This window comes from Lineus longissimus, chromosome 14, assembly GCF_910592395.1.
Source record: "Lineus longissimus chromosome 14, tnLinLong1.2, whole genome shotgun sequence".
Classification (NCBI taxonomy): domain Eukaryota; kingdom Metazoa; phylum Nemertea; class Pilidiophora; order Heteronemertea; family Lineidae; genus Lineus; species Lineus longissimus.
In genome coordinates, this window is record NC_088321.1 from 6,194,757 (window position 1) to 6,219,602 (window position 24,846).

Sequence of the window (24,846 nt, forward strand, 5' to 3'; positions counted from 1 at the left end):
CTGTATCACAATGTTCATGATATGATAACACAACCAGTCCATTGACTTTAAAGTAGGTATTAACTTACACGAGTTCTACTGTATCACAATGTTCATGATATGATAACACAACCAGTCCATTGACTTTAAAGTAGGTATTAACTTACACGAGTTCTACTGTATCACAATGTTCATGATATGATTACACAACCAGTCCATTGACTTTAAAGTAGGTATTAACTTACACGAGTTCTACTGTATCACAATGTTCATGATATGATTACACAACCAGTCCATTGACTTTAAAGTAGGTATTAACTTACACGAGTTCTACTGTATCACAATGTTCATGATATGATTACACAACCAGTCCATTGACTTTAAAGTAGGTATTAAACCATACAAGTTTTGCATGTATAAATCAATATCAAATTGAAACATCCTATCACGTTTCTGAAAATGTTTAACAAGAATATTGCATTAGGTGGGGGGGGGGGGGGGGGGTAACCACTTGTCCAACCAAATGAACAACTGCACCAGTATTCCTGCGTTTGGTCTCGCGACGCCAACAACAGATTGACAGCGAGCCAAGGCCACTCACAGCCAGTAAAATCGCGAGGTTGTTCAGTCGGGTGGACTAGTGGGTAGTGCTGCCCCTCCCATAATATGTAAAGAGCAATCTCTAGTGAACTCACACAACTGTTTGACATGGGGGAGCCCCCCAAACCCCTGTCCTTCTGACATATATAGCCAGTACATTGGGGGATGAGTCCCCCAAACCCCCTCCCCCGTTCTCTGAAAGTGACAGGTTTTAGTCAGTACATTGGGGGGAAGGCCCCCCCCCCCCAACCCCACCCATTAGACTCTAAAAATAGAATTCCTTGGAGACGCTGAACAATAAGGCCCCATAAAGAAATAGTCCCCGCCCCGGTAGCTGTCTCATATCTGCTGGAAGAAGCAGCTATTTGTGGTGAAATAATAATTGAATGCATGTCATGACACCAAGGAGCTTTTTCTCATTTCTGAAACAGTTGCATGGTTGGAATGAATTTCCAAATCAGTCCGTCAAATCTCTATGCAAATGGAACATTATGACCACTCTATATTTGTGCAGTAGTGTTAAAACTGACTTTTTTGAAGTAAAGTACGTAAATCGAGAAGAAGAGGACGTTTACTTCGTCTGCAATGAAATGTCACAACTGTCTCCGCCGACGTTGTTGTCCTGTATGTTCTAGCAGACGATTTTTAAAATCATGATGTCCCACACCCGCACTTCAGTGGCGCCGGTGTGAATAAATCTACTTGCGTGAATGGTCAATGGCTCATGACGTCATGAAATAATTGCGTCACGAGGAAGGAAACAACGGGAATCATGGTAACTGTGGTTGCGGTGCGTCGTGAAAGCAGGATCGGCAAGCGCGGTCCGTATGGAATGCAACAAACTGTACCGGAACCGGAACTGTCATGGGTCTGCACAAATTTTTTCAGATTCGATGGACATGATGGATATATGAATTTTGTTTACACTTTATACATACACGTAACCATTACACTCACTACGTTGTGTGAGTTATGAATTATTGAGTCTAGTGACACAGTGTTCCTGAACTTTCAGTAAGATTTTTTTTAAATTGCATTGAGATGAAACCTGTACCACATTGTAGCCAATATCATATAGTTTCAAAAACAGAAAGAATTAAAAAAATCTGTTGGTAAAATTTTGAGAAAACTGCATTTTTCCATTTCATGTACATTTTCCCATACATTGTATACATGCATTTCTCTTAAGTTAATCCTCCCATTTTTACTCATTTAACATGTTTAAATGTGTCATTTGCACTAAAAAATCACTTTGTTTGTTTGTCCACATGGTCAAAAGGAAAAGTAAATGATCATAATCAATTTGATTTCCAACAGTAATTAGATATAAGCAGATTATACATGGTGTTTATTAACTCTCATATTTGACTTTTAGCCATATTATGAAGGGAATATTGGAGTTAAACACCATGTCATCTCCTATTATCTTACCATTGTTGCAACACATTTTGGTGAAAATCTTTTACTCTTCCTTTTGGCAAAAGAAAAAAATATTATTTAGTGCCGATGGGAAATATTAACATGCATCGCAATCTGTTTGCATTCACCTTGAGCGTGATCGGATCTTCGAGTGTTGCATTAATAAAGTCTCTCTCAAGAGGAGGCAAGAGCTTTAAGAAAGAACTTGTGATCATCTCCGAGTCCACATTCGGGTCAAACAGGGCACACAATGATGCCTTGCATAGGCTCATTGGGAAGTACCCCAACAACACGTAAGCGTGGCTGATGATTTTCCCAATGATGGAGAAAACATCAGTGTCCATCACATCATGGTCCACTTTTGGGCCCTTAGCATCACTCCCCTCAAAATACTTTGAGAGGGCAGCCTTGAGAAAACACGTCAACATCTCTCAGGACAAGCCATCCATATCCTCTGCAATGTTTTCTCCTTCGAACGTCACATTGATTCGATGGAAAGTCAGTTGGTCATCACTCCTATAATAGTCCATCAGGTTTAAGATCGACTCACGGCTGATGAACATGTTCTTCTCCACACCAACTCGAATGAAGGTTTTTATCTCCATAGCTGCACTTTGTAGATCTCCAAGACCTGAAGTGATAGAGTAAGTTAATCAAAGAAATTGCCAACTCTAAATTGTCAATAGACAAGGACATCCTTAAAGAGATCAGGGTTTTTCAGTGGCCTCAACAAGACCTGAATGAGATTGGGGATTCTGTGATATGCCATTAAGCTAAATGGACTGCCAATGACTTACAATGGCCATGTAACTCGGGATAGAATCGGCATTCTCTACACACCAGTAGCAACTGAAATTGTTGAAATTAAATTGAAAGAAAACTTACAGGTTTTTGTGCAAACTGAACCAGTAGCAGTAGATTCAATCTCCTCTTCATTTTTGTTCATTTCCACATCATCCAAAGATTCCAGATCCTAGAATAAGATGAATGACATCCTAGAAGTAGAAGAATGGATCAGCTTTAAAAATAGATTACTAACACGGGGTATTTATATAGGGTTCTATTACTCATCAGGTGAGTATGCTGCTTTCAATGAGTTCATTGCCAGGTGGCTCTTTAGGAAAGAAGTATGCAAGTGATTCTGTTCTTTCAATCCTCCACAACCTGGTTCAACATTGATCATGGTTGAGGCAACTGTCACAAAGATACTACCATATAGTGGTTGCATCTAACGGTGGCCAGTGGAACCAGGCTGAGACTGGTCCAGCGACCGGGAAATCAATGAAAACTAGCAGTGGCGGAATAAGAAAAGACTGGCGTTTGAATGTAGCCACTGCTTAAAGGAGTGTAGGTAAGCTTAGGCTTAGGCTTTTATTCACTAGGCCAAGGGTAGTTCTCTGCCAATCCCAACTTACCCTAAATCAACATCTGTGCCAAGAATGCATACAGAGGGCTTTTTTATAGACATCATACATAAAGAGACCGAGATCAACAAATGAAATAAACTTACTGAAGACAATTGGCGATCATCATATCTTTTATGTGCAGTGTGGTATTTGATGTTCTCCCAACCTCCTTCAGGGAGAGTTGATCCCGCTTCAGCTTTTCGCCAGCTAACATAAGTTCACAGCCCTGAACCTTGGTCGTTCCCTCAACAAAATAGAACAAGCTCTGAAAAGAGAAAATATACCCATAAATGGTGAGGCAGACGCAGAACACACAGTGCTGCAAGTGATGATGACTGTGCATTTCTGTAGACCCAGGTGAAAGTTCCCGTTTCAAACAGGATTTTACCAATATGGTTGACGCTGAGACAGTCAGGCCTTCTGGTGAGGAAATACAAATTGAACTAGATTGAGAAATCTGCTTAACAGCAAATTAAATGGGCCCCCGAGTATTGGATGGAGGGAGCATTGGGTTATCCTAGCGATAGTAAACTGTTGTATGGATTACATTATCCTAGCCAGAGAATGAGGGTGGAGACAGTTCTTGGTAAGTATAGTTCAGAGTGCATCACTCACTGGGTGAGGTAAAGTCTTGGGTTTGAAAGTGTTGGGGAAAGTGTTTGAGGCTTGTTTCTGTTAAAAACATTGTTGACACCATTCTCAGTTGCTGCTTTGCTGATCTTGGACAGTGTTTTATCAGTTCAGCTACTGAGGTAGGCCTAAAACACTTTCTCCAACACTTTGAAAACAGAAGACTTGATGTTACCCATTGTCTGTGTAAGGGGTGGGTCTGTAAAAAGACATGTTTGAGATGAAATTGAAATAGCATTGAGAATTAAAGATGCTTTCCCAATGCTTGACTGGTCCGGCAAGAGGCATTGCCAGGAAAACGTGACGTCATTTTGGCCATTCTTCTTACCGCACGCCCTCCCTCTCCGTAAAACTTGCAGACATGGTGTGAAGTGGGAGGGCGCACAATGGGAACCACACTGCCGCGATGTTAATAGTTTCTATTTATAGAATTCAGCGGCAGAGATTTTAATCACGGAAAAAGTAGATTAACTCGGCTAATCTCAATGGATTTTACCCAGGAATGTTTTCAAGGCGAGAGAAACATCTGATTTAAGTACTGCGCTTATTAGATTTCATGTTCATGCCGAAGATTGGCCTGAAACGTGGACGAAAAGAGTGCATTATCGAGTGTTGGAGAGGTCACGTGATTGGACGAGAAACCTGAGCGAAAACAATACTAACTCCAGCTCCCAGAGAGGGAGGAGCTGGAGTCATAAAAACGTATCTAAAGCATCGAAATATTCTGAGTTTTGAAAAATCGTTTTGCGATAGTCCATGAATCGAATTGGGTTTCTTTATAATACCTCCATCGTCCCATCGCTCGACCAACTCCTGAGAATAATGACGTCATTATGACGGGGCGGAGCTTATGCTAATGTATCAGCGTCTCGCCTCTGCGCATGTCACAGCGCATGTCAGATTGAATCGCGACTTCGGCATGTTGGGAGAAGACGATCAGACGAATCTCAGCATAAAAGCGTCAATAACATCAAAATGAGGCGAAATTTTGAAAAGTCTTTAGTGACGTCCCTTGGATGGGGGTATGCTTGGTGGGTTTGGGGTGAAAGATTTTTGGTTTGTTCAGCTGTTTCAGAGAACACTCACACTAAAGTTTGGTAACAGATAGAATGCAGAATTCCAGCAATATCAATATGGTCCCCAGACTGTGTGGTCTGGGGCCCATAAATATCTCATCCATTTTCTCATTCATGATATCAATTCATTCATTCAGGGCTGTGCACATCACAAACACACACAAATGAAGTTTTTGGCAACAAAGTTATTGAATGACACTCGTGGTAAGTTCCACCTCTTTTTTATCCACTATCAAGAAGCAACATGGCTGGGTTCTGAGAGACGAGAGAGAAAGTTGTCACATACCAGGACAGTATCCGTTTCCCGGAATCGCCTCGTTAAATTCGTTTCAGGGCACACAAATTTCACCTGGATACATCCCTCCTCATCTGGTTCTGGGCCCAGTTCTGCAAGCCTCTTTTCTGTCAGCTGAAGCACAAGAAAACAACTCTTGAGATTTAAATCAAACAATACTCTTTCTGATCCAGGTGCTAACTGTGGAGTGAGGACAAGAGGTCAAATGAAAAGTTGGTTAATCACTTCTCTGAATATAATGCAATATCTGAAGGACCCCAACAAATTGTTTCTCATTGACAAATCCATGTAGTTCTCCAACAAGGACTTCACCAAGCCAGTCAACTGGATCAAACAGGGGGCTAAATTTGGCCGAACTAGCTGTCGATACCTATCAAACGGTGTGAAGTACACCAGTTTTAAGTTCTAGTGTATGTGAAATTCTAAATAATTGATTCCTGATTTCCAGATTCCATCTTTACTGATTTCAGGCTTGCATTGGTCGCGTCCTCTTCTAACCTTCACATAAGCAAGCGGTCGATAGCATTTTCAACGTGTACACATTTGGAGGAGCGTTGTTTCAGATTCTGAGGAGTCACACTGGACCAGCCAATCATATCACGATATCTGTTACAATGTACCATGACCTGCCAATCAAACCATGATCAAACCGAGCGGCGGCAAAATTCTTTTGAAGTCTGACCCCGTTTTCTCTTCGATTGTTATTATCGTGCTTTTGAAGTCTCAGTCAGCGTCTTCTGATTGGTCGCAAACAATTCAGCGCAAAGATTGGACGGGCTCAGCGATTGGTCCTGTCAGAACGTAGTGAGGAGTAAGCAGACGAAGAATTATGTGAGGAGTTAGGCAGAATTATGTGAGGAGTTAGGCAGAATGATGTGAGGAGTTAGGCAGAATGATGTGAGGAGTTAGTCAGAATAATGTGAGGAGTTAGGCAGAATGGCAAATTCATACAGCATTACTAACCTGACGTAGTTCTTCTCCTTGCCCTCCTTTCAGTGCGTGCAATCTGGAGGTTTAGGCGAGCAACCCTTCTTCAATTGGCCTGAAATTGAACATTTCATAGGGTCAAGAAACTGTGTGGAATAATAGAAATGAAACAACACTGGAAAATAATCGCTCGCATATTTCAACCAATTCAATTAGGTCTAATCGCCAACGTTCTTGTCTAATGCAGATATTGGAGGCAGAGAGACCCCCCCCCTCTCTACGGGCTGAATCTCTGCGGAGTACATTGCTTGCCTGAAGTCCCTTAGAAACAATTTTCTGATTTGTCACCATACTGAATATCAGACCAATCCCACTTTTAAAGGAACCTTCCTCATTAATAATGCCACAACGCTCCGACAACAATAGCTGGTACAGCATTTTGGGTATAGAGGGGTAATAGCTGATAATCATGGATTGCATCTTACCTTTTCACCATCTACAATCATACTTTCCATATATTCCATATCTTGAATAACACGAACGTTTTCTGTTGCTGTTCTTGGATGGTGCTGCAAGGCAAGAAACACGTCTCATCAGAGAAATGTTAAACATTATTCAACTGTTAGTGTTCAGTTCACTCTGTCTGAGTAAACGAAACAATACCAGTCATCTTACAAATTGTCTCATCAAGATCACCTCAAGCACATCCTTTAAAGCTGACCAGCATGCTTTCTCAGTGACAAATTGGCCAGAATAAAAACACCAACAGGTACTTCCTTGACCTTTGGCCCCTGGTGGCCAGAAGGTGAATCATATGAGGTCATTTTCCGTGTCTGAGTAGCGGTCACCAAGGAATGTGTATGTGTACCAAGTTTCACGTCAATTGCTTCAGCGGAAATGAAACATGCCACCCATGCCTAACGTTGACGGACGACATTATTTATAGTGTGTCATTGTAAAGGCTCACAGGTGGGCCAAAAAATGAGGTATTCTCAATTCCATAACTGTTCAGCTATCACAACAGTGTCATCCATCTCTATGTCTGGGCCACCGGCAAAATCTCTCATCTCCAGCTGAAATAGAGATTTATGCCAAATTTATTTGCTACTGTGCAAAGTCTGCCAGGAAGAAAATGAATCATAGCATCCTGTCAGTGTCATAGAATGATCGGATAGAATTATTTAACTTGAACATGTTGAAGATACTGCATGCTTCAGAGATTATCATCAGTAATCAGGATATACACAATACATGTATCATACAATGATACATAGATACTGTGTCTGCGGGTTTAAGCCGGTTTCGGGTCGCCTGTACAAAAGACCTGTTTAACCTGTAATAGGCCTATGTAAAGTGACATACCGAGCACCGGCTAAAACCCACAGACACAGTATGTTAGTAATGTGACCTAAGGACATCCTAAAATCTATTTCAAAATGGTTTAGATTGAAATGGTCCATAGATCATGGGCTTACCTGTGGACCAACTAAATGAAGAGAACAAGACCAACAGACAGTGTTAATATTGACTCATATAGTATTATTGCCTACCATAGCCATCTCAACTAGCAAAGGTGAGGTTCTCATACATGAAGTACATCAGCACATCCATTGTATGTAATACTATGCATCAGAAACAACCTGGTGAGTCATGGTCAATAGAACTGAGATTTACGCCTGTAACCAGGTTGGGGACTGATAGTGATACATAGTACTGGTGCTGAAGAAAAACCCCCACTGCACATGTGGTGCTACTTCAGATCATATTCAGTACACTTATACTCACCACTACTTCGCCTCCAGCTGGAGTGCAAGCAGCAAGGTCCATGGTTGAACTATTAGTATCAGTGAAGAGGGAGCTTGCTTGACGTCTAGATCTAGATGTCTGACCAGAAGTCGTAGCAGTGGGGATAGAGCTTTCCTGGCGTCTAGATGCCTGAGTGGACACCTGATATATGTTTAAAAGAAAGAATGATCAGCAGAAAGCCTTGTTACAAGTACTGCTCAATGCTGATAGGCCAAGGAAATGTGGCACATGAGGGTATAGAAATTCCAGCAGTGCTACTGCATACAGTGAGTACTCATTTGACTTCAAAATCTTCACTCAGTTTTTCTAACCAGGTGTGCTCATCCCACTTACCTCAGAATCAGGTGCATCAACATCTCCACCAAGATCAGGAAGGAAATCGTCTACCGGTAATTCAGGCCCACTACGCCCATTGTCCTTAAAATACAAAAACAAAGTTATTGTTAAAATCAACAAATTATTGGAAATCAACAATGAAGTTCATGGTTTGAAGCCGCCAAAATGTGTGATCATCATTTTGCAAGGATTGTTGTAATCTTATAAGTACTGAACTCATAAAGCAGTATACAATGGGTGAGGTGAAGTCATGGAGTTGAGAAAGTGTAAGGTGTTGGTGCTACACCTACCTTCACCATGGTAACACCATCACTACACCAACACTTGACATTCCTGATATTCTTGCTGCAGTGTAGTCATGAGCAACACTGCCCCACCATGGCCAAAGGAAGTACTAGTAACTGACATTTATTACTTTTCGAGAAAAATGACGAAAAACATAAACAGCCTGTGCTTTTGAATGTAATGACAAACCTCCCTGATAAGCCTGGTAAGCTTAGCTCAGTTTGACCTAGATTGACCTAGATTGTCAGTTACTTCTTTTGCCATGGTGGGGCAGAACAGCTTTCTGGCCTGATAATTGCATAACAATAGTTTAACTTACTTGTAATGGTGCTTCAATTCTGGTATCACTTCTTGATCTTCAACTTCGATGAAGTTGAAGTCGGATGCGAGGTCGTGATTGGGGACGAGGTCTTTCAGATGCAGCCTGCCTCTACAATGACGAAGAAATTGCTCAAAAGATGTTCAATCAGGAATTTGTTTCACCCCTAGCCTCATTCTATTGTACTCTTACAATGTTCAAATGTAGTGATGATAGTGGACATATTGTGATGTGAAATTTTAGGGAGAAAATGAAACGGTGACCTTGACTAGATCTTCAGACATTTTCAGAAGTGTTCACTTCAGGAAAAATGTGTAGTCCTAAAAAGAGTACAAATTCGGCTCAAATACAATTGTTTCCAAATTCTAGAGATTCCAGACTTGGCAATGCAGATATAACATATTTCCCAACAGTTCAAAAAATACAGTGTAGGTAATATGTCAAGGGATAGAAAACAAAAGTTCCAAAATGCAGGCGAATCTATCACTCCTCTGGTCCCAAAAAAGTCTTCTCCTCTCAAGTTAGTTACCAAATATTCAATCAAAATGCAGGGGAATCTATCACTCCTCTGGTCCCAAAAAAGTCTTCTCCTCTCAAGTTAGTTACCAAATTTTCAATCAAATTCGAAGTGCAGGTGTAGTAAAATGACAAATGTGCCACCTTCAAAAAGAAGAGTAGTAGCCTACCTGATTATGACTAATATCAGGTTTTCACCTGCTTCCTCCTCCTGGACAGTTTCCTGAAGAATAATATCTATGGTTACACTATGAAGACTTCAAGACCACTAGAGGCCCTAAATGACAATCAGCCAATCACCACGCAGAGATGTTGCGCAATGTTCTCATTAGCCAATCACCACCTCAAGAAGAAAGACATTTATGTATTGGAATCATACTGACAGATCAATGACCTTCACAAACTAAGATTAGGTAACATTTTGGACAGCCAGTGTAGATATTAAGATAGGCTTAAAGAAACATTGTTTTTTTGGGATAGTCGAGTCGGCACAACTATTCGTGAAATGCATAAGTTTAATGCATGCCTGAAAATACTTACACTCTGACAGATGTAAGTTCATCCTTCTTGAATTTTGTGAGGAGAACAGCAAATCGATCGACAATGCCTCTTTCAGTTGCATCCTTTTTTTCTTGTCCCTCCCCGGTGAAATAAAAATTAAAGTTCTGAAGCACTTCTTTCCACTTTGACGGTTCAGAGAAAGGGTTGATGGCTACAATCTCTTTTAGAAGCGCTACATCCTTCACCATAGGGAACTTATAAATCTTCCTTTGTTGAGGAGTCGTAGACATTTTCTAAATAAAAAGAGATTCCTATAGTTTATTACTCCAAGGCCTAGGCTAGGCCTAAATCCCTAAGAAGCTAAGGCAGTAAGGGTCCCTCTATATACTACTCTGCCTATCCGTCCTGTAAAAAACCTGAAATCTTGGCTCTCAGAGTAGGGCGTACGAGTTAGATAATGACATATCATATTGTCAAATTTGATCAAAACTTCAAAACAAAAACTTCGGATTTTAATTCAAAACTTGATCGATGAGAGGTTGTCCTTAACAGAGAGGTTGTCCTTAATAGAGAGGCTGTCCTTAATAGAGAGGCTGTCCTTAATAGAGAGGGTGTCCTTAATAGAGATGTTGTCCTAAATAGAGAGGTTGTCCTTAATAGAGAGGTTGTCCTTAATAGAGAGGTTGTCCTTAATAGAGAGGCTGTCCTTAATAGAGAGGTTGTCCTTAATAGAGAGGTTGTCCTTAATAGAGAGGTGTCCGCTAAGGGAGGTTCCACTGTATTTGTAAATAAATATCATCCCTACCTCTGGCAACCGTCGATACATGAGTTCATTGGCAGACGGTCGGTATTCAGGCTCACGTTCTAACATGTCCTTTATCAGGTTCTTGAAATCTTCTGAATAGTTTCCTTTCACTGGGGCAAACTGGCCCTGGAAGGTGAATGAAAATAATTGAACTCCTTCAGTGCCAAGGATTTGAGCATTTTCATCACCGAAATCTCACAAAAATAATTGTGATACACTCATCAAAATTCTTCAAACCTTCGTCGTTACCCCTGGTTTTCATAAAACAGCAATGATAAGTAGGAGCATATTGGGATTATTTTCTAAAAAGTGGGAGTGGTAATTTTGGCCGATTTCCAAAATTTTTTACCTAAAATGAGGTGTGGCAGACCCCACCTCACCCCTCGCAGTTGAACAATCTATTCAATTAGGACACCCCAGGCCAGAGAAACCATATGAAACACATTTGAGTAGCTGGGGACATCTGGTGTTGTCTGGAGGAACTAAAATACCTGTACCCAGAAGTATTAAGGTAGCAGGAAGGGTTGGGCGTTTGTGGTTTCTGAGTCTGAGGGGGTTGGTGTCTGTTGACTGTGCTTTAAGAGAGACTAGGCATGGCGCCAGTCTCTCTTAAAGCACAGTCAACAGGCATTTGGTCTCAGTATTTGGGTTTTGATTGCCATGACTGTACCCCTGTAAAAGTCAGAGGAGGAGAAGTTTGGAATGATGAAAGCATTGAAGAAGAAGAAATGTTATTATTGAGGAAAGCAAAATTTATTATGAGACTAGAAGGCAGTGTCCTGACTTGATTATTTTGAAAATGGCGGTCTGAACACATTAAAAGGTGGAACATGGCATTTTATCGACTTTGAAGTGTTCCGCAGTTAAAGGGAGACTATAGGCAGCAGCTAGGTAGGCAAGATAAAGTCATACAAATTTGCCAATAGGGGTCAGTCATATCTCTAGGCATGGCGCCAGTCTCTCTTAAAGCACAGTCAAGAGGCATTTGGTCTTAGTATTTGGGTAAGTACAGAATCAAGGCAGCTCAGAGAGCAATGATTGAACGATGCTGTGGACAAGTCCAAGGATACTGCATCAGTCACGACCAACTTCTCATCAGAAAGCGTCACCACCAGCATATTCAATGTTCAGTTCCAACCTGTACCAGTCCAATGCACGCCTGTCATGGTCAGCAGTGGTCAGCTTAGCGCGATATGGAACATTCTTCCGAAACTCAAGCGAGGGAAGTCTGCTCATTAGCCTATCTCGCGCACTGCTCCTTCTTGTCAAACATCGTAGTGAAATCGTGGTACAGTGGGGCGTCCTCGAGGATTGCAGCTGGTCGGACAGACGTGAGGTGGAATGTGGGCGGCTGCACTTCTTCGTTGATGTGCGATGGCAGATAGCACAGTTGTTGCGTTGCATGACAGCTGAAAGTGAATGTGATATCATAGAACTGAGGCGTTTGCAATGAGACTATAGGTGAAGTAGAAACAAGGAGTGAAATGGGCCATCTTCCAGTGACTAATATACAGAGTAAGGGCACTGGGTGTTGTTAGATTCAGCATTGAATGTATTCCTCATACAAGCGTGAATAGTGTGGACATACAGTGAGAGGTGAGAGACCCCTATTGACTACTTCTTGTAACTTTATCTTGGATATTATATTAGTATTGAACTTCTAGCCATGGAATATGAAGAAATTAAGGTTGTAGGCATGGAATATGAAAAATTATTCAACGGTGAAAGACATTATTCCATGAGGCTTTGCCGTGATCGCAAAGGACGCGACGCGATTGGTTCACATGCTAATGAGGTATGAATGATAATGATAATTACCTCTATAATGCTACTTGGATAGCGACTGTGTCGTTGATTGCAACAGTGGTCTATGTCAATGTGTGCCTGTAATGTCAATGAAGAATGATGAGGTGATGACGATAGTGCAATTATTAAATATTGGCAAGAGATCATACTACAACATAGGTCTTGTTTTTGACAGATGACTGTGCGACATTCCCATTGGGTCTTGTTAGAGTCAGCGCTGCATGTATTCCTTGTACAAGCTTGAATAGTTGTGACGGACTTTGAGGGGTGAGAGACCCCTATCGGCTACTTCGGCTAACTTTATCTTGCCTACCTAGCTGCTAGCAATAGTGCCCCTTTATCAAGACTGAAACCCACTGTGCGGGGCTAAGAAATTACCTTTATAATCCTAGTTGGATAACCACTGTGTAGATGATTTGAAGAGTGCTCTGTGGATGTGTGCCTGTAATGTCAATGAAAGTATGATGAGGTGATGACGATAGTGGAATGACGAAATATTGGAAAGAGATCTATTCCTAGAAGAACATATGTCCTGTTTTGACTAGGTGGCGCATTTTAGAATCAGCAGTGAGCACTGTGTGTAACATGGTGGAGGCAGCGGAGATAATAACTGTGTCGAAAGTATTGTTATAGGGCCTTCCCTAGGCCCATGGGGTTAAATTTACAATCCACGATTGAAAAGACGTAGTTTGATCGCATTCAACTATAAATCCATTGAACAGTTGTGTTCCTTTAGTCAACCGATGACCTTTTGTTGGGCCATGATCGGGGATTGTAAACTGTAAATGTATTATGGACTGGGAGACGGGGGAAACACAAGTGAAATAGACCAAAACAAGTGATTTTGTGGCTTTGGTTTAGACGCATGCCCCACATGCGCCATGCGGGATTATACGGTTCATGTGAACTTGTTGTCGTTGACATCTACATGATCTAGTGCTGTTATTGGTCATGGTACATGGTAGGCCTAATCATCATGGCTATATGTTTCAGGAAAAGCTCGGAGTAAAATGAACTGCCGATGAATAATGATGTTGTTCATGTTTACCATGTTTACTAGTACATAGCCATAGGGTATGCACTGGCCAGTGCAATTTCTGCACGTCGTCATGGTCATGTACGTGATACCGTAACCTTGCATATTTTGTTTTTTGAATGCGCATGCTTTTTTGGCAAAATCACTTGTACCAACACTAATGAATAATGTCTTCTTATCCCTATTACTCCATACACAGTGAGGGCATTGTCCCATTCCCATCAAATGGTAACTTATTGTACCGTATTAGGGTGGAAGTTGGGGAGCAGATACCTACCGTTGCACGCCTGTCATAATCAGTAGTGATGAGCTTAGCGCGATATGGAACATTCTTCAGAAACTCAAGCGAGGGAAGTCTGCTCATTAGCATATCTCGCGCACTGCTCCTTCTTGTCAAACATCGTAGTGAAATCGTAATGGAAAACGTCTGGCTTTGCGCCAGACGTTGAGACTAATAAGTGAAGAACTAATAGGTAAAGAACTTCTACTTGCGCGAGACTGCTCTGATAAAATTATCATTGCAGAGACTACGGTGACGTACACATATATTTTTTACAATCAAAAATGCCCTCAAAAGACGACATGGAATGATTATTTTATTGATATTTCCTACTATATACCTTCCAATTATCACTTTATACAAATAGATCGGCGTTAGGTCGCATGCTTTTCTTTCCTGGTGACACTATAAAGCAAAATAGTTGCAACCCCGTAAATGCGCTATAAGTCCAATAATAAGTGACGGTGACCCGTTATAAATGTTTCGCCAGCTTCGCTTTTTTGCCACTACGCGGCGCGTTGGGCCCTTGCGTCTAGTTTCAGCAAATTAGCAATATTTTTAGCATTAGCGCAACGGCGACACCGTTTTTCAATTTTCCTGAACCACCAGTAAATATGAACAGTGTACCCCTTTAAATTTCTTACCTTCATAATTTTATTGACCAGGGCGGGCAGATTTGACCCCTCGAACGTCTTCTGTAAACAAGCCATTTCATACAGAATGCAGCCGAGTGCCCAGATGTCTGACTTATCATTGTACTCCTTGCCTTCGCACTGTAATAGAACAAAATAATAACAAAACTACCTGATCCGAGTCACCAGGTCGCACGACATGATTTTCTCCGGCCTGACAGCTCGAGACGGCAGGTCACATGCTTTCAGGCCGCAGAGGATCATCGAGTGCGATCTGGATGACAAGGATCAGCCACGAGTGAAGTTTTTTAAAATCATATACCACACAGCGCAAAAAATATCAAGAAAATGACAATTGTGAAGACAAGTTTTTTTTTCATTTTTTACTAAAAATTTCTCTTGAAGACATGACTATCTTTTGAGTTGAATGGAGAGCTCTCTATTAGCACTTTCTGATGGTACCATTAGTTAACCTATCGACATCCCCATTCTTTGGAAAGCTCCCAATGAGCACTTTCTGATGGTACCATTTGACATAACCATTCATAGGAAAGCTCTCAACGAGCCCTTTATGGTACCATTTGTAAACCTATTGACATGACCATTCTTTGGAAAGCTCTCAATGAGCACTTTCTTATGATACCATTGTATACCTATTGACATGACCATTCATTGGAAAGCTCTCAATGAGCACTTTCTGATGGTACCATTTGTAAACCTATTGACATGACCATTCACTGGAAAGCTCTCAATGAGCCCTTTCTTATGGTACCATTTCTAAACCTACTGACATGACCATTCATTGGAAAGCTCTCAATGAGCACTTTCTTATGATACCATTGTATACCTATTGACATGACCATTCATTGGAAAGCTCTCAATGAGCACTTTCTGATGGTACCATTTGTAAACCTATTGACATGACCATTCACTGGAAAGCTCTCAATGAGCCCTTTCTTATGGTACCATTTCTAAACCTACTGACATGACCATTCATTGGAAAGCTCTCAATGAGCACTTTCTATTTAGAGACTCACCATTTCGGGGCTGATATAATAAGGCATTCCCAGCACTGTATTCGCTCCTTTATCAGCAGTTGACATTATCTTTGAGATTCCAAAGTCGCCGACTTTAACAACGCCCTCTTTTGTCAGAAAGATGTTGGCCGTTTTCATATCCCTGGTAAAATTATCAAAATCATTTTTTTTAGTAGGAGAAGTTACTCAATAAAATGCAGACCGACACTAACGAAATCAACAACTTTCCTGAAAAGAAGGAAATAAAAGAGTGGAAATATCAATGTCTGTCCAATTTGTCCGATTATCAAAAAATGTCCGTGGTCAACTACCAGTTTACTTTTCACCATTTACTTGCCTGACTGTCCGGAATATCATATCAAAATTTCAGATTCACAACCCCACGCAGTATTTGATGCGTCGCGGTCAAACATTGACAATTTTACTGCTAAAAGGCTTAAAGTGATACTATGATGTGATTTTCAACTTTGCGGAAATACGTCCGTTTTTAATTGTTGATCACAAATGTAAAGCTCAAATTTTCCATTTTTGATTAGATTTATTATAAAATCGCTGTTTTAATCGCGTCAGACTGGCCAACTGCCGAAGACGTTTTGAAAAACCCACACTAAGTCATGTGACCTCATGACATCACAACATGAACAAGTCAGACTGTCGAATATTTTTCTATTCGCTCTAGGAAGAAGCTATATCCGCAGTAGTTCGCGTACGCTCTGGAAAATCTACGTCTATCAATCCCTTAGGCCTAAAAGCATCTAATACAAACTGTGTGGGCTTTGGCCATGCATGCACCTGCAGCAGAGACGCAAGAGCAAAAGGGCCTGGGTTTGATCCCGAGGAGAACCCAGGATTGTATTTCTAGGTGAACCGGCGTGGCTTTCGAGGAACGTAAATTCCTGGTTCTTCACAGTCCATCAAATGAGATGTTAAACCAAGGTTCCTTGTATCTGATGTCTATGCCAGGGCAGGTTACATACCCCACCAGGTGAGAAACATGAGTAGCTTGCGTGGACTCTACCTCTGGCCGAAGTCGATTCACTAGGCCAATAACTCATTTGGTGCATAACCATAGTGGCACGCATAAACGCTCATCCTGCCTCGGAGGAGGAATACTCCCTGGAGAAAATCACCTCCAAGGGCAGAGTGAATGCTGAAGAGGAAGAAGAAGGGACAACACTCGACCGCCGATAGGGAGATTGGTGTTTTTCTGGTGTATTACGCTGGCAAAAATGCCCAGTTAGGTGGCACTGTCTTAACCTTGTTGGTCCGACACATTCAAAACAGTCAGGGAGGACACTAAATGTGGCCCACCACGGCAAAATGGGTCGCATGTCTCACAGAAGATGAGCCTAAAATGACACATAAGAGTCGCGTCCACTACATAAAACGCCAGTGTTGGTCCGGAGTTTTTGCGCTTACACCTGTTAATTTTCCCCTGGAAAACGCCAGTGCTAGAAAACGCCGGTGTTTTCTTGTCACGGCGATGGATTCAGGGCTAAATGGGGGCTAATTTAAGCACGGCGTTTTATGTAGTGTAATCACAAAAACGCCGGCGTTAGTAAGTTTCTACACTCGGCGACAGGCGGCGTGGTTACCACTGCGCATTTTGTGTCGGTCAATCGCGACTCCAACAATAACAAAAAATCGGAGAGTTCTACAGGAATTTCATATAGACCATGCCATCTGTCGCCGTGTTCAATAACTGCTTCCATGTAGTGGAAGTCCTCACCGTGTCTTCTCCGGGCTTTTTCTGGTTCGGAGTATCCCCGGGGTTTAAAAACGCCGGGGTTTTCCATGTTGTGGACGTACTACTATTATAGAAGAAATCGATTTCACATAAGGCAGACAATAGTGAAATGAACAACCAGTCCGTCTCAACCTGTCAAGCTCGAAGCGACATGCGACTCATTTTGCTGTGGTGGGCCACAAATACTAAAATAGATCACAGATACACTGTCAAAATTTGGCGAGTAAAATTCATATAAATTTTATATAAAATTCGACTTCTCTAAATTTGATATATAGAAAACTTTGCAGAGACTAACCTGTGTAGTATGTTATGTTCGTGAATGTGACGAATGGCTGCCACCATCTGTTGGAAGATTTCTAGTATTTCCTTCTCGTCCAGTGGAGCGTCCCTATGAGAGAGGTATTGAGCTAGCGTCCTGGAAAAAGGAATCGAGGAAAATAAAAAATTGCAACTTTTTACATGAGCATAGCGCTTTATAATGCAGAACAGCCTCAAAGCACTTTATATTATCTACAGAACATAGAGATATTAATAATAATGATAATAATCATGAGACTTATATAGCGCTAAATCTAACTGGTTTCAGTCGCTCAAAGCACTTCACATTATTATCACTAACAGTCTCAGAGCACTTGATATTTTTTACAGAACATAGAGATATTAATAATAATGATAATAATCATGAGACTTATATAGCGCTATTAAATCTAACTGGTTTCAGTCGCTCAAAGCGCTTCACATTATTATCCCTAACAGTCTCAGAGCACTTTATATTTTTTACAGAACATAGAGAATAATAATGATAATAATCATGAGACTTATATAGCGCTTAATCTAACTGGTTTCAGTCGCTCAAAGCGCTTCACATTATTACCCCTAGCTATCGGCCTGAACATTTTTGTTTCAAGCTCGACTCTCTGGGAGTATCACAGGTCCGAGCTGCAGCTTTACAGCACTCTAGACTAACATTCATAGTGGGCCATCTCTGCCAGCTAGGTACCCATCTACTCCTTGGTGAAGAGAAGCAAGTGAGGTAAAGTGCCTTGCTCAAGGACACAAAGGCGAAAGATAATCTTTAGAAAAAAATAAGTTCAGGGTTTTCATGACAAGTCAATCTGTAAACAATTTTGGAACGAGATGCGAGTTGACTTTGTCGATGATTAAAGGCCTACGCGGTTCGTAAAAGAATTTGAATTTGTAATTGAATTTGAAAACTTTAATTGCGTAAATACATACTGAATATAAATTTCAACACTGCCGTTGTGTAGACTGATGTACAAATACAGTGGAACCTCCCTTAGCGGACACCTCTCTATTAAGGACAACCTCTCTATTAAGGACAACCTCTCTATTTAGGACAACCTCTCTATTAAGGACAACCTCTCTATTAAGGACACTAGTTCTGGTCCCAAATTGGTTGTTTCCATTCGATTTGACCTCTCTAATCGGGACACCTCTCTTTTAAGGATAACATTTGTCAGTCCCAATGGTGTCCTTTAAAATTGAGAGGTTCTACTGTGCTACTCTAAAGTGAAAAGTGAAAAGTGACTGGGCAGCCGACAGCTTGGTAATATTGCCATTGCCATAGGACAGCACTTGTCAGTCCCATGGGTGTCCTTAATAGAGTGGTTCTACTGTAACTTACCCTCCATTTGCATACTCCATTTCAATCATCAAGACGCCGTCGTCTATTAAGGACAACCTCTCTATTAAGGACACTAGTTTTGGTTCCAAATTGGCTGTTTCCATTGAAGTTGACCTCTCTAATCAGGACACCTCTTTATTAAGGACAGCTCTTGTCAGTCCCATGGGTGTCCTCAATAGAGTGGTTCTACAGTAACTTACCCTCCATTTGCATACTCCATTTCAATCATCAGGACGCCGTCTTCTTCAAAACTATCGTAATAACTGATGATGTTCGGGTGGTCTAAGATGGCGAGAACTTTCACCTGAAAAGACGAGATCGTGTCAAAAATCAGACGACTTGCCTGAAGTATCTGAAAATACAGGTAAGTACAGTAGAACCTCCCTTAGCGGACACCTCTCTATAAAGGACACCCTCTCTATTATATCAGAAATTGCACGACTTGTCTAAAGTACAGTAGAACCTCTCTATTGAGGACATCCTCTCTATTATATCAGAAATTGCACACCTTGCCTAAAGTACAGTAGAACCTCTCTAATGAGGACACCTCTCCACAAAGGACACCCTCTCTATTATATCAGAAATTGCACACCTTGCCTAAAGTACAGTAGAACCTCGCTATTGAGGACACCCTCGGGACTGACAAGTGCTGTCCTTATTAGAGAGCTGTCCTGATTAGAGAGGTCAAATTGAATGCTCACAACCAATTCTCGACCAAAAGTAGTGTCCTATATAGAGAGGTTGTCCTTAATGGAGAGGTGTCCGCTAAGCAAGGTTCCACTGTATGTGAAAATAAGTAACAAAATGGTTTAAATGAAATAAGCACAAATTTGACATTTTTCAATATTTGGCTGAAAATGGGTCTTTTTCACACTTTGTCCAATTCTCACAAAGTAAGTAAAATATTGAGGTGAGAGCCAAGCGTCAACTAGGACTCTATCAGATCTATTATAAACAATATTGGGTAATGTTTTCATGTAAGTAGGAGGAAACCTACGATATTGAAGAAGACACTCTGTTTCTGAGTGTACCCGTACGGAATGGGAATTGAACCTGGGACGTCAGAGGTGACAGGCGCTGTTGTTTCCACTGCGCCACTCTGACGGCCGCAGCAAAGTGAGTAGTTTTAGATATTTTTGACTTAAAGGTGTACGCCGTTCGTAATTACTGGTGGTCTAAGAAAATAGAAATGCAGTGATACACAATGCCGGAGTGCCGTTATTATGCATGCAAATTTGTTGAAACTTGGTATTTATAGTATTTGTATATCAGTCTATGCAATGGCAATGCAGAAATTTTCAATAAGCCCACATTGACGCAACTGGAAATTTTCAAATTCATATTCAAATTTCACTTTTTTTACAAACCTACGTAGGCCTTTAATAATAATATTTTGTTCAACATGTTCAATTGCTGAATTTTCCGCATGAAATCTCCAGCGCCATTTTTTTCATGAAATAGACAGAAGACAACAACGCCGGGGATATCACTGTACATTTCTTTACGACTCTCACCTCGTTAAGAGCAAGTTGTCTCTCTGCTGCATTCAAGTCGTGCATGTTGATTTCTTTGAGTATGACCAGGGAGTCGTCGTCACGTTTCCGGTAGAGGACGGCCGCACCATATGCCCCTAGAAGAAATTAACAGTTAATAATAACTAAACGTATTTATAGTGCCAAAATCTACCTGAAGTGATCAATGACACTTTACAATTACTTACTTACTTACTTTTTTGTACAATAAGTTAATAGAATAAGTCTAATGCCTGTAGCGATGAAAGAGGAAGGTTTTAAAGGGAAGCTATGGGAATGATTCCCCATTCGACCAACAGTTACATGAAAGAGGAAGGTTTTAAAGGGAAGCTATGCGAATGATTCCCCATTCGACCAACAGTTACATGAAAGAGGAAGGTTTTAAAGGGAAGCTATGGAAGGTTTTAAAGGGAAGCTATGGGAATGATTCCCCATTCGACCAACAGTTACATGAAAGAGGAAGGTTTTAAAGGGAAGCTATGGAAGGTTTTAAAGGGAAGATATGGGAATGATTCCCCATTCGACCAACAGTTACATGAAAGAGGAAGGTTTTAAAGGGAAGCTATGGGAATGATTCCCTATTCGACCAACAGTTACATGAAAGAGGAAGGTTTTAAAGGGAAGCTATGGGAATGATTCCCCATTCGACCAACAGTTACATGAAAGAGGAAGGTTTTAAAGGGAAGCTATGGGAATGATTCCCCATTCGACCAACAGTTACAACCTCAACATCTACGTAAACTGCGTATTCTTAAAAACAACTGTGGCTCTTGGTTTTATAAATAAACAAACATTAATGAGTGAAATGGATGATTTTAATTGCTTATTTTTGAATCAAGTATGCCGCCATCTTGGTGGATTTTAATCTGGTCTCTCCTCCAAACCGAGAGCCAATGACGTCATTGATGCAGCCACTGTGACAATCAGCTGTTCGAACAATGGCGAATGCTTGGAATGACAGATGACAGTTCTTCGATTTCTTCGGGTTCTTCGTCGACGTCCGGTGATGAATCCTTCGATTACAACCGTGCATCAGCAGAAGAACGAGCAGGTCTAGTTCCCTATGCGTTTGAGCCAAGGTACCGGGGTAGAAAAAGGTCTGGAAACTTAGTGGAAACGAGTAGTACTCGCTTTGATGAAAAAACCCCACTGCATCCATGACGTCATTCGCCCGGGAGATTTGAACAAACATGGCAACCCCCGCAAACTGCTTATTAAATGCAATTTTCTGCACTATCTAGGAATATTCATCACATCCTTGGTGTAGAGTATTTGTTTGTCATGTAACTTGGTATGTATTTGTTAAAAAAATATTATTTTGCTGCATCAATTTATTCCCATAGCTTCCCTTTAAGGCTGTTCTTGAAGACCGCGATGCTGCCATTTTCCCGTATAGGACGCGGGAGGCCATTCCAAAGTTTTGGAGCAGTGCAAGAAAAAGCCCGGCTCCAAAATTAACCGACCTGCTTCTTGGTCGCGACAGCAGTAGGCCACTTGCAGAACGAAGTTGCCGCCTCGGCTGATAAAAAAAAAATCAATGAAGGAGCTAAAATAATCAGGGCCAGAGTTGTTGAGACACTCGAAAACAAGCAAAAGCACCTTAACCCTTTAACTGCCGAATATATTTTTCATAATTTTCAAACTTTCCAATGACCTGTTTTGAAAAGACTGCAGCTTGAAACGGAGAAGAGTTCCATTCCTCGAAACCGCCATCGACACGATCACCTGCACGCCATCTATCAGTAGGTGGGAAAACTGCGTAGTTTTTGTTGAGGCAGGTGTTAAGAATTTCCTAACAAGGCCGATGTTTTTATTATTAATTAATGAGGGTCTGTCGGATGAGACAAAAAGTTGTACCTGAGTGTCTTAGCCAGGACAAGTAAAAGATCCCACATACATGTAGGTGGACAGTAGCATACAGTAGTCTAGTCGAGCTAGCTCATTTTGGACCTTAACCGGAAACAAATTGCAACAGAAATTATTCCACTGGCACTGCCATTCATTCAGGGAATGAATAATTATTAAAAGAGTTATGTCGCAATGTGGCAGAATGTATGGTGATCGCACTGATGACCGCAATGTGGCAGAATGTATGGTGATCACACTGATGACGACCTAGGTCGCAATGTGGCAGAATGTATAGTGATCGCACTCATGACGACCTAGGTTGCGATGTGGCAGAATGTATGGTGATCGCACTGATGACGACCTAGGTTGCGATGTGGCAGAATGTTTGGTGATCGCACTGATGATGATCTCGGTCGCAATGTGGCAGAATGTATGGTGGTCGCACTGATGATGACCTAGGTCACAATGTGGTTGAAAGTATGGTAAGTCAAGTAATGGGTAATTGAAAGCCATGGCTTCCAAAACTCAAAGATGCTTGATTGAACTCGGGGAGCTAGAATCTTCACAAATACACACCCAACAAATGATATTGCAACTCTGTGACCAATTAATATACTTTCAGTTTTGAAGTATCCAGTTGTGCAGTGAGTGACCGGCGTATTAAGAGCCTGATTTACCCACCTTTCCCAACGGTTCTGATCTTCTCAAAGCCGGCCATTGACTGCTGGTAATGTCCGCTCCATCCACGGAGACACTCAAGACGGAAGTAGAGCTCCCCAACCGTACTGGAAAAAAGTCCATAAGATTTAGTTCCGTGGATTTTTAGAATTACACCAAGCAGGTTGTCCGTAATAGAGAGGTGTCCACTAAGAGAGGTTCTACTGCAGTAGAATCTCTCTATTAAGGACACCCTAAGGACTGACAAGTGCTGATCTTAATAGAGAGGTGTCCTGGTTAGAGAGGTCAAATTGAATGGCAACAACCAATTTGGGACCAAAACTAGTGTCCTTAATAGAGAGGTTGTCCTTAATAGAGAGGTATCACTAAGGGAGGTTCTACTATATGCTTAAATTTACCATTCATGTTCTCACCTTTTTGAGGACGGGTCTTTGACCAGCTCTGCTCCGACAATGTCTCGAGACAAACCAACCGACACCTGAGGAAGAAAAGTCGACAATGAAGACCTGAAAAACCTGACATTTTTTTCAGACATTACGTTATTCAGCCCCTGACCTCGCAGTTAATAATAGAATTCAGGGGTCATACTAAACAGCGTCCACCAGGTTTAAAAGCATATGTGACCCGTTCCAGCAAAACCAGTCGCATGTCGCTCTGAGCTTGGCAGGTTGAAACAGACTGTTTGTTCATTTCACGATTGTCTGCCTTTTGTGAAATCTGACGCCATCAATTTCTTCTATTATCTCCTGGTGTCATCTAGGCTCATCTTATGTGCGACATGCGACTAGTTTTGCTAGAACAGGTCACATATTTAAAGCCATCAAGATAAAATCTAATATTCATAAACGAAATAAGCAGGACATTTTCCACATTTTCTGATCGTTTCATGACATTTGTGTGCTAGATTAGCAAGTTGTTGCCTAAAATGTACCAGTGTTCACTGGTCACCCAGTCGGTGGCATTGTTGGATTTGACTTGGAGGAAATGATAGGGCTTCCCTATACTACAGGGGCCTTGTGATTTTAGACAACATCTCCCTTATTTTACACCCAAATGTCATGAAATTTTCAGGAAATGTGTTCTATGGTGTACTTATTCCATTTATGGCTTCTAAATTTTATTTTGATGACTTGATACCCGACTTTAAACCTGGTGGACGCTGTTTAGGATGACCGGAATTCAGGCCTAGCCCAATACATGGTCTATTGTCTTTAAACAAAGTCCGTTTGGACCTTGGCCTAAATTCCCATTGTTCTACTGACTTATCAAAGGGTTTAAAGGACAAATCATGATCACATAGACCCCAAGAAACAGCTTTCATGGAGGTTGATACGCTTAAACACGAAAATGCAAATAAAGGTATATGGGGACCCTCACCCCCTCATTTGGGCCCAGGGGATGTTAATTGCCCCGTTTACAGTAGTGAACTTCCGGTAATTGAAACACAATGGAACATCTCTAAGCGGACACCTCTGTAATTAGGACACCCTCTCTAAGACACTGATTTTGGTCCCAAATTGGTCATTTTCACTCAATTTCACCTCTGTGATCAGGTCACCTCTCTATACTTCCTTAGTCATCTTCATCCCTAGTGCTGGGACATTAGGCCTTCACCTCACTATAAAGCACTTCGACTCTCAGACCCAAGGTTGTCCTTAACCTCTTGAATCCCGGTGACCAACCAGTCACTCATTTTGAAATA

General features: G+C 41.3%; 1 protein-coding gene across 1 annotated transcript in view; it reads right to left on the reverse strand.

Moving 5' to 3' along the window:
* Nucleotides 1-1,694: 1,694 nt before the first annotated feature.
* The window catches only part of LOC135499037 (uncharacterized), a 32,837-nt gene continuing 9,685 nt past the window's right edge, over nt 1,695-24,846 (reverse strand). Inside the window, exons 5-24 of the mRNA XM_064789668.1 lie at nt 23,558-23,622; nt 23,148-23,251; nt 20,601-20,716; nt 19,287-19,390; nt 17,737-17,856; nt 15,692-15,833; nt 14,667-14,795; nt 10,901-11,026; nt 10,135-10,388; nt 9,765-9,817; nt 9,079-9,189; nt 8,472-8,555; nt 8,118-8,279; nt 7,300-7,405; nt 6,818-6,901; nt 6,369-6,447; nt 5,397-5,519; nt 3,509-3,669; nt 2,884-2,993; nt 1,695-2,629 (exon numbers count right to left, since the gene is read on the reverse strand). Of these exons, the coding sequence (XP_064645738.1) occupies nt 9,781-9,817; nt 10,135-10,388; nt 10,901-11,026; nt 14,667-14,795; nt 15,692-15,833; nt 17,737-17,856; nt 19,287-19,390; nt 20,601-20,716; nt 23,148-23,251; nt 23,558-23,622 (1,197 nt within the window). The 3' untranslated portion in view covers nt 1,695-2,629; nt 2,884-2,993; nt 3,509-3,669; ... (6 more) ...; nt 9,079-9,189; nt 9,765-9,780. The remainder of the gene's footprint in view (nt 2,630-2,883; nt 2,994-3,508; nt 3,670-5,396; nt 5,520-6,368; nt 6,448-6,817; nt 6,902-7,299; nt 7,406-8,117; nt 8,280-8,471; nt 8,556-9,078; nt 9,190-9,764; nt 9,818-10,134; nt 10,389-10,900; nt 11,027-14,666; nt 14,796-15,691; nt 15,834-17,736; nt 17,857-19,286; nt 19,391-20,600; nt 20,717-23,147; nt 23,252-23,557; nt 23,623-24,846) is intronic.